The 15,423-nt window shown below is 39.3% G+C and overlaps 1 protein-coding gene across 3 annotated transcripts in view; it reads right to left on the bottom strand.

Annotated features, from left to right (window-relative positions):
- Positions 1–15,423, bottom strand: part of CCDC88C (coiled-coil and HOOK domain protein 88C) — a 103,576-nt gene that overhangs the window by 3,013 nt on the left and 85,140 nt on the right. The window contains exons 21-30 of one of the 3 annotated variants that reach the window (XM_087747522.1): positions 12,989–13,132; positions 11,265–11,451; positions 10,881–11,008; positions 9,360–9,449; positions 8,297–8,538; positions 4,156–4,338; positions 3,679–3,747; positions 2,824–2,892; positions 1,754–2,055; positions 531–746 (exon numbers count right to left, since the gene is read on the bottom strand). In XM_087747522.1, the coding sequence (XP_087603648.1) occupies positions 531–746; positions 1,754–2,055; positions 2,824–2,892; positions 3,679–3,747; positions 4,156–4,338; positions 8,297–8,538; positions 9,360–9,449; positions 10,881–11,008; positions 11,265–11,451; positions 12,989–13,132 (1,630 nt within the window). Of the gene's footprint in view, positions 1–530; positions 747–1,753; positions 2,056–2,823; positions 2,893–3,678; positions 3,748–4,155; positions 4,339–8,296; positions 8,539–9,359; positions 9,450–10,880; positions 11,027–11,264; positions 11,452–12,988; positions 13,133–15,423 lie in introns of all 3 variants that reach the window. The other 2 variants (XM_087747521.1, XM_087747523.1) reach the window with 2 other exon arrangements.

Consider the following 15,423-nt stretch of genomic DNA (forward strand, 5'->3'; position numbering starts at 1 on the left):
CCATGCAATCCAAAAATGTGATATTTGATCAACTGCCATTGGACTATTAGTACAAGGCATGCTCAGAATAGTTAAGGGACATGCTGTCTTCATGAAAAACGTGCTGAAACAAGCTCATGGAATTTATTTCTTCACTCTTCTCTAGGGAGTATGTTAAATATTCATTTCAAAAGTGTTCTAAATGTTTCTTCCAGTCACAAAACTCGTTTGCTAGAAGTGAACACCATCAATGGTAATAGTGCAGCAGGAAGATTTCTATGCTCAACTAAATGTTAAAAGTGTTAGGGTTATTTTTAACTTCACTTTAAACTTCCTTTACACACATTAACATTACAGAATGACTAGTCCTCCAAAAACACACATGTTTATGAACAAGCACTGGAAATACTTTATGAGCAATTAATGCAAGTGATCTGGCAGCCTTTAAAGTAACAGCTAAGAGTTACAGTATGCTTCTAAAGGTATTAATATGCTAGCAAAAGCTGTGGTAAGTTGGGAGCTGTTGCCTTCATAGCAAGAACAATGGATACCCTGGGGATATACAGTGAAGTAGATCTCCTATTTCCCCTGCCTGTTCTGTGCCTCATGCTGTCGGGACATGAATGACTGAGGACCGATTCGAGTGACTGCGAAGGTTCCTGATGGAGGGAAGGACATAGGGAGTAGCAAGAGGGATACAGTGCATCAGCTTCTAACAGAAATTGGTGCAATGAAATCATTTCACTCTCATTTAAACTGCGCCGACGCTGAAAAGGAACAAGGATGACAGAAAGAATGAAAATGGAGACATGGTCAGATAGTTACAGACAAAAAAAAAAAAAAATCAAATTTTAAACATCTCTAAAAGCTAAGAATTGTATTTAGGATAATGAGGGAATAGGAGGTATATTTTAATATTGTTCTGAAAAGGCAAGGACCAAAATTTACTGATGCCCTAAAATGGTACAGCTCTGTTGATTTCAATACTGTTACCAAGGCATTCATGAAACAGAAACATCTGTTCACTCACACTATCAGTGAATTGTTCTTAAGGTATTAACAAGCTCGATACTGCACCGCCTAACTACTGTACAGCATGTCTGAGCAGTAAAAGATAAATGCCATCTAGAAAACAAACACTTCATTTCTGACAAAGCACTTCAGCGTGCAGCATATTCTTCCAGTCATTGAACCAACAGAACAGTGCCACTCAGCACACAAACACGCAGCATAGTGAAAGCATCGAGAACTTCCTTCGGCAAGAACACCATTCTCTCTCAAATGCATTGACGGTACTTTCAGATTAGGAGACGGTTTTAACTGCGTATTTTGCACTTCAGTTGAAAACTACTATTAGGTTTCATTTCTAATTACAAATTTAGCAGCTGAAAATTACACAGAAAAAACTTATCAGTTCGCAAATAAAAATACCTGGGGCTGAGAACTAATGATATAATACAAAACCTTAGCCACAAGTGTTTGATATTAAAAGCCCCAGCAGTCCAATACACAGTACTTGCAGTGAATTATCTGCCCTACTTGCCATAGCTGATACACCAAAATAAATTAGCAGAGTGCAGTGTGAAAGTTAATCTTGCCTTAGTTCTTGGAACTGTTTCATTCATTTTGCAAGATTTGATAGTTCTCTGCAAGTTCCACACATATGAACAAGGATCTTCTTGTCTTTCCTTGTTTCCCTATGTCCTCATCGCCCTGAATCAGCCTTGAACAGTTTTTTGACATCGAGATAGGTTATCTAGCTCTATTTACTTACACTTGGTGGTGACAGCCTGTTGCTCTCTTCCAAGAACTCTTCCAAAGTCACCATCTCACTGCCAGGTGAGGCAGACCGTTGCCTGCCTGTGTAAGACTGGGATGGAGTACTCTTCTGAGGTATATCATAAGAGATCAAACCATTCCTGTGGGAGGAGGACTCAGGCCTGCTGCTAGGGCTTAAGATGGCAGAAGCAGAGTGAAAGGGATAGGTGTCTCGGAGCAAGGCTGGTACCTCTCTGCTTGGCACCATATCTTCACTGCTGAGGCTCTCGGTTCTACCATGGATATGATCTAAGGAACCTGAGGAGAAGTATAAATATTAAAGACACTGTTCTTCCCTCATTTCAGTAGATTTCTCACTGAGGTAGAAACTTTATCATCCAGGGCCACTTCCACACAGACTAGGTGGCACATTTTTGACCTTACTTTCCTCTCCCACAGAACTCAAGGCAGTCAGAACTTTGAAAAATCAGGACTAGTAAATGTCTTTCAGGACATACTTTGAGCCCCTGTGTTAAACAAGCACAATTACTCGTCCAAAGAATAGGAATAATACAGATAGTAAGGGGGCCTCTTTACCACCTCTGTGCCACTAGAAGATCTTGGCTGCATGTGATCCGAGAGCCAGAACCTGCCAGCAGGAAAGCAGAAAGTGGATTTTTCCACAGTGCCAGGTCTCCTGGCACCCTTCAAGGATGCACTATTTCAGCAAAAGCAAATCTCTGGAGCACACTGATTCCATACACAAGCTGTGCACAGAGTAAGAACAGCAGAGACCTGTTGTTGTAAAAAGTGTGAGAGTGGCCTGATACTTCCCACAATATGATGCCAGTCAGACTGAAGCAAAACTAGACTGTCTGCCTTAAAAGCCACCCCTTGCCAGAATCAATCTTAGAAAAATACTTGTTGCCAGCAGTTTTGATTCCCCAGACAGTCGTGTCCAGATTGCATAATCATTACAATTTCAAAACAACAGTCTTCGAATTTAATTGGAAGGAAAACAGCATTTTGCACAGTTTCGTAGAATTTCCCTTCTTGTTTGTCACAACTCAGCTGTAAAAGCTTTACCTTTCAAATTGAGAGGTGAACTACTGCTGGAAGCATTTCTACTGCTCTCTAAACTGTTTGGCCTGGACACTGAAAAACAAAAAACAAGCATTGAACAAGCAGATCTTAAGTTCCTCTGATTCTCTAAAAGACTTGGCTACAGTCTGCCTTCTGAAAATAGAACCTGTGCAACTAAGTTGCTTTGAAGACATTAACAAAATCCACACAGGATGGACAGAGCAGAAACCATTTTCATTTTTCAAGTCAAGTTGTTCAGGATCCATCTTGTTTTTCGCACTTATTTTTGCACAAAGCAATATGTTCTGGGTTTTGCTTTTACAGCAACTATAAACAAAGTAATGTAAACACTGAAGAAGTCCAACAGTAAGTTGCTGTCTCTTTCTCAGTTTGTTTCTTTGGAAGGAGCTGGTAACCAGTCTGCAAATTAAGCCTTCCACAAATCTCTAAGCAGGCAGTGCTGCTGCTGCACCAATGTTCCCACCGTGCATCTACACCCCTACCCCCTGAATTTTTTTTATTGCTGATTCACTCCCTTAAGGAAAGAATTGAGCACCGTCCAGAAAAATCAGCAACAAATCTGTAGGACGTGCATTAAAGGGTCTGCGGCCAGGCAAGGCGACTTGTCTCAACATCAGCATTGTTTTTGAAAATTTATTTTGGAAAAACATTCATTAAAAGCTTCTCAATAGAAAAATAGAAGTACTTAGACCCACATTCCCCAAATGGTGTTGTGTTACTACATCTCATTCTATCATGTTAATTTGATTACAACACACCAGGGACAGCTCACATGGATGCAATGTAACAAGTCTTAATGTAGAGGGTTTAGAGCATTCATATATGCTACAAGCTTACCGTGCTGCCTAGTGCTTGCAAACTCCACCTCAGGGGACTGTTCACATAGATTATCTTCTGAATTATAGCCTGAAAAGAACACAAAACTTAAAAGGCAATATTAAACACAGGAAGGTTTATCCTTCAGGTCAGTCTCCAATGCATTCTAGCAGTCTAGAAGACTGAGTTGATCAAGAGGGTTTTATAGAGCCAACACTGGAAAAGCAGCCGTCTTCTAACCACTGCTGCGAACCACTGGGCAAGGAACCACAGGAGAACTGACATCGAAATGTGGTCTGTCAACATATGTCAAGTTGATGACATTACAAGGGTAAGGAAACTGTGTATCTGATCAATTAAACCGTTAAGCAGATAAAGTAAGAGTGAAAATACTGGTTTTTATACTTGAATGCCACTAGACACCATGTTTCACCCAAGCAGGAACTACAAAGTAGCCTGACTTGTACTAACAGCTGATGTATCAAATGCACCACACACCTTTTGGTCTGCTCTGGAGCCTGGAGATGGGGGTGGAAGTGTGCAGATGAATAGCTGAGGTCGAGTAAGTCCTGGGACCCAGCTCCACACAGCAGTGTTTTGTCGCAGGGTCTGCTGAGATTTCAACATTATCATTGTTGCCTCCGTGATGGGAATTCCTCTTTTGCTTTAGGTCCATTAGCACTGAGGGGGAGAGAGATAAATAAATACAAGTCAATGAAAAATAGCATTAAGAGATTTGTATTTTATCTGCCCATACAAACATGACAAGCAGGCACAAAGAAACTGCACAACAGAGGCGGTAGTTTTGCAAGCTTTTCCATGAACAGTTCAGTACTGGATAGGAAATTTCTGCCAACAGTTTTTCAATCATGTGTGCTCTCTGTAACGTGTGGGAGTGACAAGGGCTGCCTAGTGCCAGTGGGAGGGTTGATATTATACATGCAACAATTACCGTGAAAGGAGGAAGAAAAGGAGCAAAGACATGAATGCAGAAAGATAAGTGAGGTGTGAAATTCCCATAACGTTATTCCTTGCAGGTACATTTTATAAGCACTTACTTCAGTAATAAAATAGAATAAGGAAAGAGTGACAGAAGTCACGCTCTTATTCAAAGAGAAATAACGCTGATTTGGAAATTATCTAGCATGATCTGCATACTGAACTAATTGCTTTCAGGTTTTAGATCTTTGCTGTGGTAAGAGCTCAGTCTCTACAACGTTAAAACTCTGCTGGTCTTGTGCAATGATTTTTAAGTGGAACTCGTGGGATCTTAGCATAACAACAAAAACTACCTGCTAGAGTATTATTTAGATTCAGAAGACTGAAGACATCTTTCCTAGTGATGAGGTAGGTTAGTTAATTTCTTGTAATGTGAACATAATGCTTTAAGGCACACATAAAATAGAACAAAATTTAAAGAATTTGCTATAGGAAACAACCTTAATAAGATGTGAGATTCTAGTTTTCTATATATTTCTATGGAGTAGTTGCTTAACTCAATAGTAACTAAATGCTGAAAACACAGCAGAGTGCAGTGGTCAAAATAAACAACTTGCAGAGACAATGGACAGACACACAGTTCAAAGCACAGAGCAGCAGCAAAGCTGGATTAGAGCAATGGACCGAGTGTCATCTTAGACACCTCCTGGAAGCTGACTTCAGAAACAATGTTTTCTCTCACAGTCTGCGTGGGAGCACAGGGCTGGCACTTTCTCTCAAGACTGAAGTTTATGGCATGCCTGGAGGGGCAATTACTGGCTATAGCTTGCCATGCAAATCTGTATTTCTAATTGACTTTGTAGAAGCACTTAACACCTTCCATAGATGCCAGAATTATTAACTGCCCTGGAGACAAACGTTCTCTGCAAATCCCAAAATCTCTACCAAGCGTTCTCTACACAGCAACAGGCTGCTGTGCCAGTGTCCTTGGCTGTGCCACGGAGGGACCACTTCTCAGAGCGAGAACGGAGATAAGATCTTTTGGCCTCTCTGCTGAGCTCCCCGTAGCATATCGCCTGTGGTGCATACGTTTCTCTAACACAGAGTGGGGACTGCACCCACACATTTGTTTCAGAAGCCACCAGGTTGTGACTATCAGGCAATAAGAATTCTGGGCAATGGATCCGTGATGAAGGTTATTCCCAATCTTAAAAGAGACAAATCTACTTTCTTCCAAAAAAATCTGTCAAAATTGAAGCAGCAGAAACCAAAACTTTAGCTCAATTCAAGATGCATTTTCATAGCTGGAAGTGTAAAACCTTGCTAAACAGCAGGTTTGAATGCAAATGTCAAGACACTTTGTGAAGAATAATTTTCCCAGTAGCTTCCACTCTATATTCAAAGCTAGACTATTTAAAAGCAGACAAAGATGTTAAAAAAACCTGCCATTTTTAGCATTTAGTGGCACAGAATGTTGGAAAAATCTCCAGGATTTGAGACTGCTTATATATTAGATTTGTATTTTAGTAGGACTACAACATTGTAGAAAGCATAGCAACAGCAAATCAGTTCAACACTAACTGGACACGATGCAAGTATGTGATGGCAAGAAAATATTGAAGCGCATAGCAACTTCACTTACTTATAACATGCACCACAGCCAATATACATACGCAAACTGTATGCCATGAGGTCCCCTAAAAATGTGCTGCATTGAAGAAATGATCCACAGTGTGCAATAGTGATGCATCTTCTACAGGAAAACTTAAGTCCATGTTCACTAATCTGTGCTAGTATTTAGAGTATTGTAGAGACATGCTGAGTGTTTCTATCAAGGTGTGTGTTCTTTTAAGGCATGTGTGATTTTTGTTTGTTTCTTTGTTTAAAATATTTGTCAGAAATAAATTAAGATAAATGCTAAAGAGAAGGTGTTAGAAATCTCCCAATTCCGGGAAAGAAAGAGGTTCATTAGGAGAGGATGGGATGTCGGAAGAAGACCAGAACCGGAGCCGATTAGAGAGAGACTGATGATTCGATGGAGATTTAGGAGACTTGTCTTTATCCTTGGTTTTGCTTCTCAAAAAGGCAATCTTTTTGCGCTGCGCAGCTAAATTGTTATCACCCAGGTATCCCAAAAAGAAGAAGAAAAAAAAAAAGTAAAAAACCTTGTAAATAAAACTTAGTGTCTTAAAACAGATTAAAGACTACACAACCAGTAAAACCAAAAAAGGCTAAACAAAGACTAACACATATATTTGGAGGACTGATTAAGGCATAGTTAATCATAGTTAATCTGACTCAGATTAACACAGAGATTAACGTGTATACATAAATATAAGCAACTCCATTAAGAAATTACTGTTAGATCACCCAAAATGTTTTTACTTAATAAAGTAAAATCAAATAGGTGAGCATGTTACTTGCTAATAATATACTCAAATTTCCTAGATGTCTTCTAGGCTTTAATATTGATGCTCATCATTTCAACATAAGCATGTTTCATGTAACATCAAAAGAATGAAGTCCCAGAGACTTTCTGTTATCTCTGGCACTCCACAAGGGCCTTGTTTTGTGGAAACCCAAGCCCAAATTCCCAGGTTAAACTCTGGATGCATGTTAAACACTAACATCTCCTGGAATCACACGGATGATCCAAGACATGCGTTTTTATTTTAAGTGAATCAGCGACCTCAAAGAACTAGAATGGAGACAGGGAAATATAAAACCCAATCAAAACAAAAACTTCAGCCAGACAGGCACTCGCGGTAGTTTATAAGAACAGTTCTGCCCTCCTCAGCTGCTCCCCTTCTGTTTCCCACACTCTGGGAAGACAGGAATCATTATTTAAGGATTAATTTCAAAACAGCTTCTTGAAAAGTATTCCTGGAGGACAACGATCTATACACAGAAGCTGACAGAAGTGATCTCAGTAGAATAAGCAAAGCTTGATATATATATATATATATATATATAACCTTTAATAAAGATCACAGAATATTTATTTTGAGGAGCTTTCTTTTAAATTTCCCATAATTAGGAACACCTACTTTACTGTATGAACTAACTAACCAGAAAAAGAAATCGTTCCATCTTCCTTACATTCACCTTAGAGCGTTAAAAAAAAAATAAATCATTTCATCATTTTACATTAAGAAATTCTTAGTTTGATTCAAAGTCAAAACACGGTATCATCCTTCAAAATAATTAGATTACAATAAACTAGCATTTTCTACGTTATTTCTTTTGCATGTGCGCCATCTCCTGGCAGTGGCTGTAAGACCAGCTATTACCCATTTGAAGACTCATAGCTAATGAACCATAATATTGTATGGTCCAACTTTAAACTACTTTGTTGCAAAACCCCAGTAAATGAAGTATTTCCACCAACTTGTAGCATGCAACACATTCAGGCAAACCAAGAAACTATATACAAAAGCTGAAGGGATAAAAAGTAGATAAAAGGAACAAACCAAACTAAACCAAACCAAAACACCCCCCCCGCCGCCCCTTTTAGTTTACTCAATTTTTAATTTAGGAGTTTTTGCTTACTAAAACTTCTGCTTTACTAAAAAAAAAAGGATATAAAGGATAACGCGATGGAGTATTAACATATTGTATATATTAAATCTTGTAAAAATACTTTAAAAATCTTTTCAAAAAACATCGTTCAGCTCATGAATTTAGGCTGGGCATTCCTTACCTTTGTTTGAAGCACTCCCAGGGTTCTCTCTCTCATCCATAGAGCTTGACCCTTGAAAGGTATTATCCTGAGTCTCTTGTTGATGTTTCAGTTTTTGGGAGGCAGATGGAGAGTTTACCATCTCTGGGGATTCAGAATGGCATGGAAGGCTTTCTGCTGCTGGTTTCAACCGCTCCCTTGTAGTCTCCTTCTTTGGCTTGATTAGTTTGACTAAGGCTCTGGCTCCAATCCAGTGGTTTTTCCTGATAAAGCATGTTTTGTGAATGGGATTCATAAAACACTACAAGAAATACTCCCCAAAGTAGTTTACAGCTGTCTAAAGCCATCAAGCCATCCTGCATTCTTATTTGTTTACTGTCGTGAAATGGTTGGAAAGATGCAGCATGAATTTCACAGAGCTTGAGATCCATTTCTCTCCCAAAGTCAAAGTTATTTTACTGAAATATTTCTTCAGCATAAGATATGTGAGAAAGACAACCGTTCCCTCTGCTAGAAATCTAAACTACACATATGGACCCACATAAGACATTTTAACAGTGTGAAAAGCTCTACTACAGGAACAGACTGAGAAGAAAAGAAATGAAAACTGCTTTAAAGATGAATCCTTCTCTTTGCTAAGGCTATCAGTCAGAACTATGTGTGGTGGAATTAGCATGGCTCTTTTTTGTTGTTCCTAATATAATTTTTAAGTGCTTTCTCTCCAATGGACTGCTTATCCCCTTGGAAAGAGCAGCTCTGGAAGCTCCTACTGCTGCTTAGTCACCATACTGGGGGTCCCTTCCCCCTGGTAGGGACAAGATGATAATTCATCAGGGCAACGTGGCTCTCTTCCAATTAATACTGTTTCAGATTCCAGTATTAAAACAGTGGGCTCCACATGAGGCTCTATATTAACACAACCTGCTGCTTCAGGGAATGGCTTGCAGACAGAGTGAAGAGAGAAACTGTGATGACACTGTCCTTATTTCAGATGAAATGTCTATTATTTCCAGTTATGGAGAGCCCTTTCTCACCCTCACAAATCTGTACAACAATAGCAGAACTGAACCTATATGGGACTTACTTTTTTGGAGTAGGATCATAAAACTTGTATTGATCCATTATCTTCTCTTCAAGTTTTTCCTTGTGTCTCCTTAAGGCATTCAATTTATCACTGTGAGGGGGAAAAGCACATTCTGAACCATCTGTATGAAATTAAGCATAATCAAAAAATTGAAGACCAAAAGCCACCAAGAGAGGAAAGAGACTGAAATACCTTCCTATAGGATAACCTTCAGAATCCTACCGAGCTCATTCACTGTCTGTTTAGAAAGGGCAAATGCAAAAGCCTACCAAACTTGCTGACGGATGCAATAAGCATGAAAGGTGAAAGAACAACAGTAGATTGGTGCTAGATTACTCACTAATAACTCAGGCAGAGTTTACTTGGTGGGTGTTAAGATTAATCTTATTTTGTTTTTTGAAAATTTGTTTGCTGATTTTTCAGTCTTATTCACAGATCACTGACAATTACTCAAGGGTTAAGATCCTTACAGTTTGAACTTCTTGTCTATGTGATAACTGGGTATTTTATTCCTGTTCTGCTTACTCTGATGTAACTAGAGAAATAAATGATGTTTGATCTTTTTTTAAGACTACTTTGGTCTCCTGTGAGCCATGTCAAAGCACTTTCAGCAGTGCCATGTAATCTTGCTATTTTTTTACTCATTATTTTATTAACCTGTACAGTGGATTTTAACAAATCTTTTTTCATTCAAGTAGTAGGTCTAATGTACCTCCATCACAGAACTGCCAGACACCTGGATAAATATGCTTAGAGTACATTTGAACTGTACTCAGCCAATTTCAGCAAACAATTTCTAACATTTCAACAATACAATCCAGCACTAAAATACAACTCAGTCAGTAACTCCTACATCATCCTGAGGTGCTTAGACTAAAATTCTTAGTATTAAGAACACTTTTCTTTGCTCTTTCATACCTATAAGAGAAATGCACTTCAGTGAGGACAGGATTCCTTGTAAATGTACAATATGTTTAAACAGGGTATCTCACTTAATCATGCCACCCTGTGCATGGGGGACACAGCGATGTATGGTGACATTTGCATCCTTAAAAACAACATCACAGGAACTATTTCTTATAATGCAAATGACAAACTAGAGGAGTATGAATGGTTGCTATTCTTCAGGAATCTAAATATAAAATGACTCTCATAAGACTAAATTTTTGTTGCAACTCAGCTGTTTTCCAAGCTCTTCAGAAACCTTTAAGAAGTACCATGGGGTTTAGCATTCCATCTTTTATAATTAAGTTTTCCACATGGGTTCATCTACATTATTTGAAAAGAGCTGTGCTTGTCCAGGTGTCTCCCGAACATCCCTTTGCAGTAAGGCAATGTGAAGAAATTTTGTAGCTTCTCCCCATTACATATATCTCCTCCTAAACATCCCCTTTTCTAGCCAGATACCAAGTAGACCTGTCATTCCCCTGCTTGTCCTTCTAGTCCTGATAGATGATTTGTATTCTGTGTTTGCCTAGATGACTTTTTTAGGTTTCACAGTTCAAATCTCTAGTTTCTTACATGTACTGTTTCTGTTCTTCATGATACTGCTCCTTGTTCTCCATGTTCTGCTCCAGTAACATCTGATTCTGCTGGCTCAGCATCTGAATCTGACTCAGGAGATGATGGTTTTCTTCTTCCAGATTTCCCTTTAGACGGGACAGCAGCTATTAAACAAGATAGATTAATCTCTCCTCTGCATTTGGCTTCCCTGAAGTGCACCATAATCAGGCTAACACAATAGCACAGCAACCTATGATACGAATCTAGAAACTTCAAAGTATATGGGGGTGTTATTATGACCACATAGCTTGACCTTCTATATACAGTGTGCCAAAAACTTCACACAATGAATGTTAGCACTCTAACAGGAACCCAGCAGTATACCTGCCTATAGCTACTCACCTCACAATGGTTATCCAGCTTGGTCAGAGAGATATCCATGGACTGGTGCTGTTCTTTCAGCTCATCATAGCGAGCCTGCCAACGATTCAGCTCCAGCTGAGAGTTGTTCAAGGAAGTTTTCAGCTCTTTAGTGTGTGAATGCAGCCCTTCATACTCTGCCTTTAGTTGGTTGTGCAAGAAATTCACCCTAAACACGAAGAAGCCAGCAGGCTTATGAAGGACACTTCATAGAAAGTATCTCACATTCAAAGACCACACCATCAGTGTGCAGCTGTCACTAAATCAAACATTAAGTTCCAAAAAGACTAACTCCTAAAGACATTTTTATTCTAAGCAGATAATAAAATCTTATTAAGAAAGTAGTAATAGTGTTATAAAATATTTTAAATCTACAAAAGACCTGAAAGGAAAATAGACGAAACATAAAACTGCTGTTTCCTCAATGTGTAAGAAACACACCACAAGTTTCTGAGGCACAAGGTATTTAAGAGCATTTGGATATAAAGGCACCTCTATTTGGCACAAATAAAGAACACTCACAGATTTTTTTTTTTTTTCCTGATGCATGGAATATGAGCATTAAAGTGTGAGACACTGTAATGCTGTAAGATGATACTGTGACATTCTATTATAGCTTTTAGTAAACATAAAAATGTCTACAAATCATGAAGGCATAAAATTAAATAAATAGATAAATAAAAAAGATTAAGTTCTGTATCTGCTGACAGATCAGCTAAGCCTTGCTCTCTGCCAGCACTGCAATCAACATTTTGCAACATCTTCCTTCGTCCCTAGAGAAACTGAGTTGAAAACAGCAAGCTTGACGAAACCTCCTTTGGAGAGCTCCACAGTGTTCTAAAGTACACATTACAATTGGGACAGCATGTGAAAACTTTTGTGACCGAACTTAACATATGATTTTTAAATATGATTCAATCTGGCATTGCTTTAACTTGATATGAACTTGGCCCCTTATTTGTACCAAACTATTTCTCAAAACACCTTTGTGTAGTATGAACAGTAGCACTCAACTGGTTGTAATGGAGAGAGCCCCAGTAGGGATATAGGCTGGGGGGGAGGGTACACTTTACCACTGCATTATGTAAAGTTTGGATGCTAGCTCACAAAAAGGGGTTTTGACATGAGTTAACAGTTACCCAGTGATCATATGAATCACTAAACCCACTTTTAGTAACAACAATCAAATCTTTTTCGAGTATTAACAAATGGCGGCTTTCTTTGGGCAGCAGAAAATAAACAGCAATGGTAACTCCTAGAATTAAATCATATTGTGTAAAAAACATAATACAGTTCTCCTTAAGGGAAAAAAAACTGGGTAGGAACCGTTTCGCACAACTCTAGACATTATTGGGGGTTTTGGGTATTTGTATTTCTACTTAAAGACAAGCACTTGGAAACAACTCATTACAGAAACATTTGTGAACTGAACTGCACATGGAAGCTTATTTTGAATGAGCAAAAGTCCCAGGATCAGACCATGTTTGAAGCACCAAATAACAGTATTTGTTGACAGTATCCATAACCCTGATAATCTTAAATGAGTTAAACAAAACGATCAAATTAACAAGACAGAAATTGAGAAAAATTAACAGACGCATTAACGAAGGCATTCTGGAGCTGCAGTTAACACAGCAAAACAACTGTGTGTTTTGCATAATTCACTTTTTAATGATATGTACAAGAATTTAGCAAGGGAACCATACCTGTCCAGTTCCTCCCTCAGCTTCTGATTTTCCCCAGTGGTTATTGCATTTGATCTCCTCTCTTGCTGCAGAACCTCTCTCTCAGTTTTTAAAACTATTTCCAACTCTTCCAATTCTGCCTTGTGTTTCATTAAACTGTTGTATCTGCAAAAAGAGGAGCAGCATACCCTTAGCTTTCATTTAAACATTTTTCTTCCTCTAGTTTAAGATTTTTAATAGGTAATACCACAATGACCAGAAAGGATTTTTTTTCCTGCCTGCTTAGTTTCACACACATTTGTGTGGTTAAACATCTACCAAGGCTGAAGAATTCCACACTATGCATGGAAATTCAGCTTAGTCTGTAAGTCAACAGGGAGGCTTTTACAAAAAAGTGCGTTTTTTAAGCAAACTGGAATGCAATTACCAGAACCTTATTTCAATTCCAGATACTGATCATTTGGTAAAAAGTATGTGAGTCTCCAGAGTGAGTGGAAACTGCACCGTTAAACTGGAATCCCATTCACAAGTAATAGTCAGTGGCAGGTTTCAAAAACCTAACTAAAAAGCAGAAAGCAGCAGCCAAAAAGCAACGAGAAAGCAGTGGAACGAGCAACAGTTCATTAGGTAACAACCTAATGCATATTAGGTTATATGCACAGGTAATTGCGTCCTGCATAGGTAATAATCTCCTGCATATTCCAGACAGATGATGAGGCTAGTATTAGCCAGCTGACAGCAAAACACCTTTAAGCAGAGGCTGACCCACCTGCTTGAGTGGCTCTACTTGTTCACTAGTGAGAAACCCAAGAGCAACACTAGTGTTCACGTCCAGGCTTCCACTGCTTATATACTTCCTCGTTTATACATTGCATGCATAAATCATCCAGAGTGGGGAGACAGGCAGAGAGAGAGGGCAGATGCCATCAACTATGTCTTTAATTTTGATCTCTGGAATGCTAAAATAACAGAGGTGTGGAACAACTTGCCTGATACTTGGCACAGGCATTCACTGGGCAGGCTGAGCCCCCCTGAGCTGCTACACTGCCTGCATTTGGAAAACGCTGCAAAGAATGAGGTGGCTTGAGATCACTTTGCAAAACAGCAAGCTGTTCTCAGAAGATTTTTTTTTTTTTTCCTTCCCCCCCACTGGTAGCCTCTGTCAGGGTCTGTGCCCATACACACACACCAGCAGAAGCCACTGGGAACACTGGTGCAGGGAACGTCAAAAGTCATCAGCACATTTTTCTGTGACTGTGATAAAAGGATATTGCCCCGAAATATCCCTGGGCAGATACACCTGTGCCAGTCATGGAGAAACATCCTCCTAAGCAATTTAAAAACAGCAACTAGGTGGAAGATGCAGCATTGCTTGAAAAAGCTAGAGAGAACAAGCATCATCCATCTGTGACTCATCCCAGCAGAGATGAATGCAGAGCACAGTTACTCTGCAGTCACGAAAACTTCAAAATAAAAACAAAAGCAGCAGACAGCACCAAATACACTGACTCCTGCCAACTTGTTTTTCTTTCAGGCTACCATTCCCTTCATCCCAGGCTCAAATTACAGCCTGTCCCAAATTCCAGTCCATTGAAGGGCCACACAGAAAAGTACCTGTCTCCCAGACAAAAGCTGCTTTTTGCTATTCATTCCCAGTAACAGCAGTGGAGTTTAATTAACCTTATTTATTTGTTTTCTTCCTCCATTCAGCTCCAGGACATTTCAAATTCAATGTCCATATAACAAATGGAAGAACCTGAAAGCAGAGGAAGGTTTCACATCCAGCTCCAAGAAGGATTAAAAGACAGACTGCATGCCAATCCAGACTCTGAGAAGACAAACTCCACAGTCAGTCCCTTGGCAGAGATTACCATGGCTGCCTCTGCAGAAACTGTATTGTGAATTCTTTTGCCATTTCTGTGTGATAGGGTTATTCCGTTCATTTTTATCCAAGCCCTCTATTTTTTAAAGAGGGCTACTTAGAGGGAAGCAGTATACTGGTCCAGTTTTACCAGCTTGGCCCAGCTCCACATGCTGCCTTTGAGCATGAGAACCCCTGAGGTAGGCCACAGCTGCTCCTCTAGATATTAGGTGAAAGATGAGAAAGAAGACTGTTTGCAAAAACGCAAGTGATTCTGCATCTCTGGAGCCCTAATGAAATCCCTAGGCAAAATTTTCTTGTAGTCCAGATTCAGCATGGAGTCTCCCATTTGAGCAGGACTTGTGTAACCTGACAAGCTCTACCACCAGGGTCAAGGTTACCCATCCTGTAGGCTATTCAACACTTATGTTCACTCACTTCTTTAAGCATCATGCACTTGGACAGCGGGGTTTTAAAAAGATTTTCTTACACATGCAAATAAAATCCATTTTGGCTCTGACGCAATCCGTTCCTGGGATTGAACAATCACATCCCTCTTTACTCCTTTTGGCTTTCACTCTTTCTGCTGCTTTGT

The sequence above is a fragment of the Nipponia nippon genome, unplaced genomic scaffold (genome assembly GCF_047370975.1).
Source record: "Nipponia nippon isolate SJK-2023a ecotype South Korea unplaced genomic scaffold, ASM4737097v1 scaffold_11, whole genome shotgun sequence".
NCBI lineage: Eukaryota > Metazoa > Chordata > Aves > Pelecaniformes > Threskiornithidae > Nipponia > Nipponia nippon.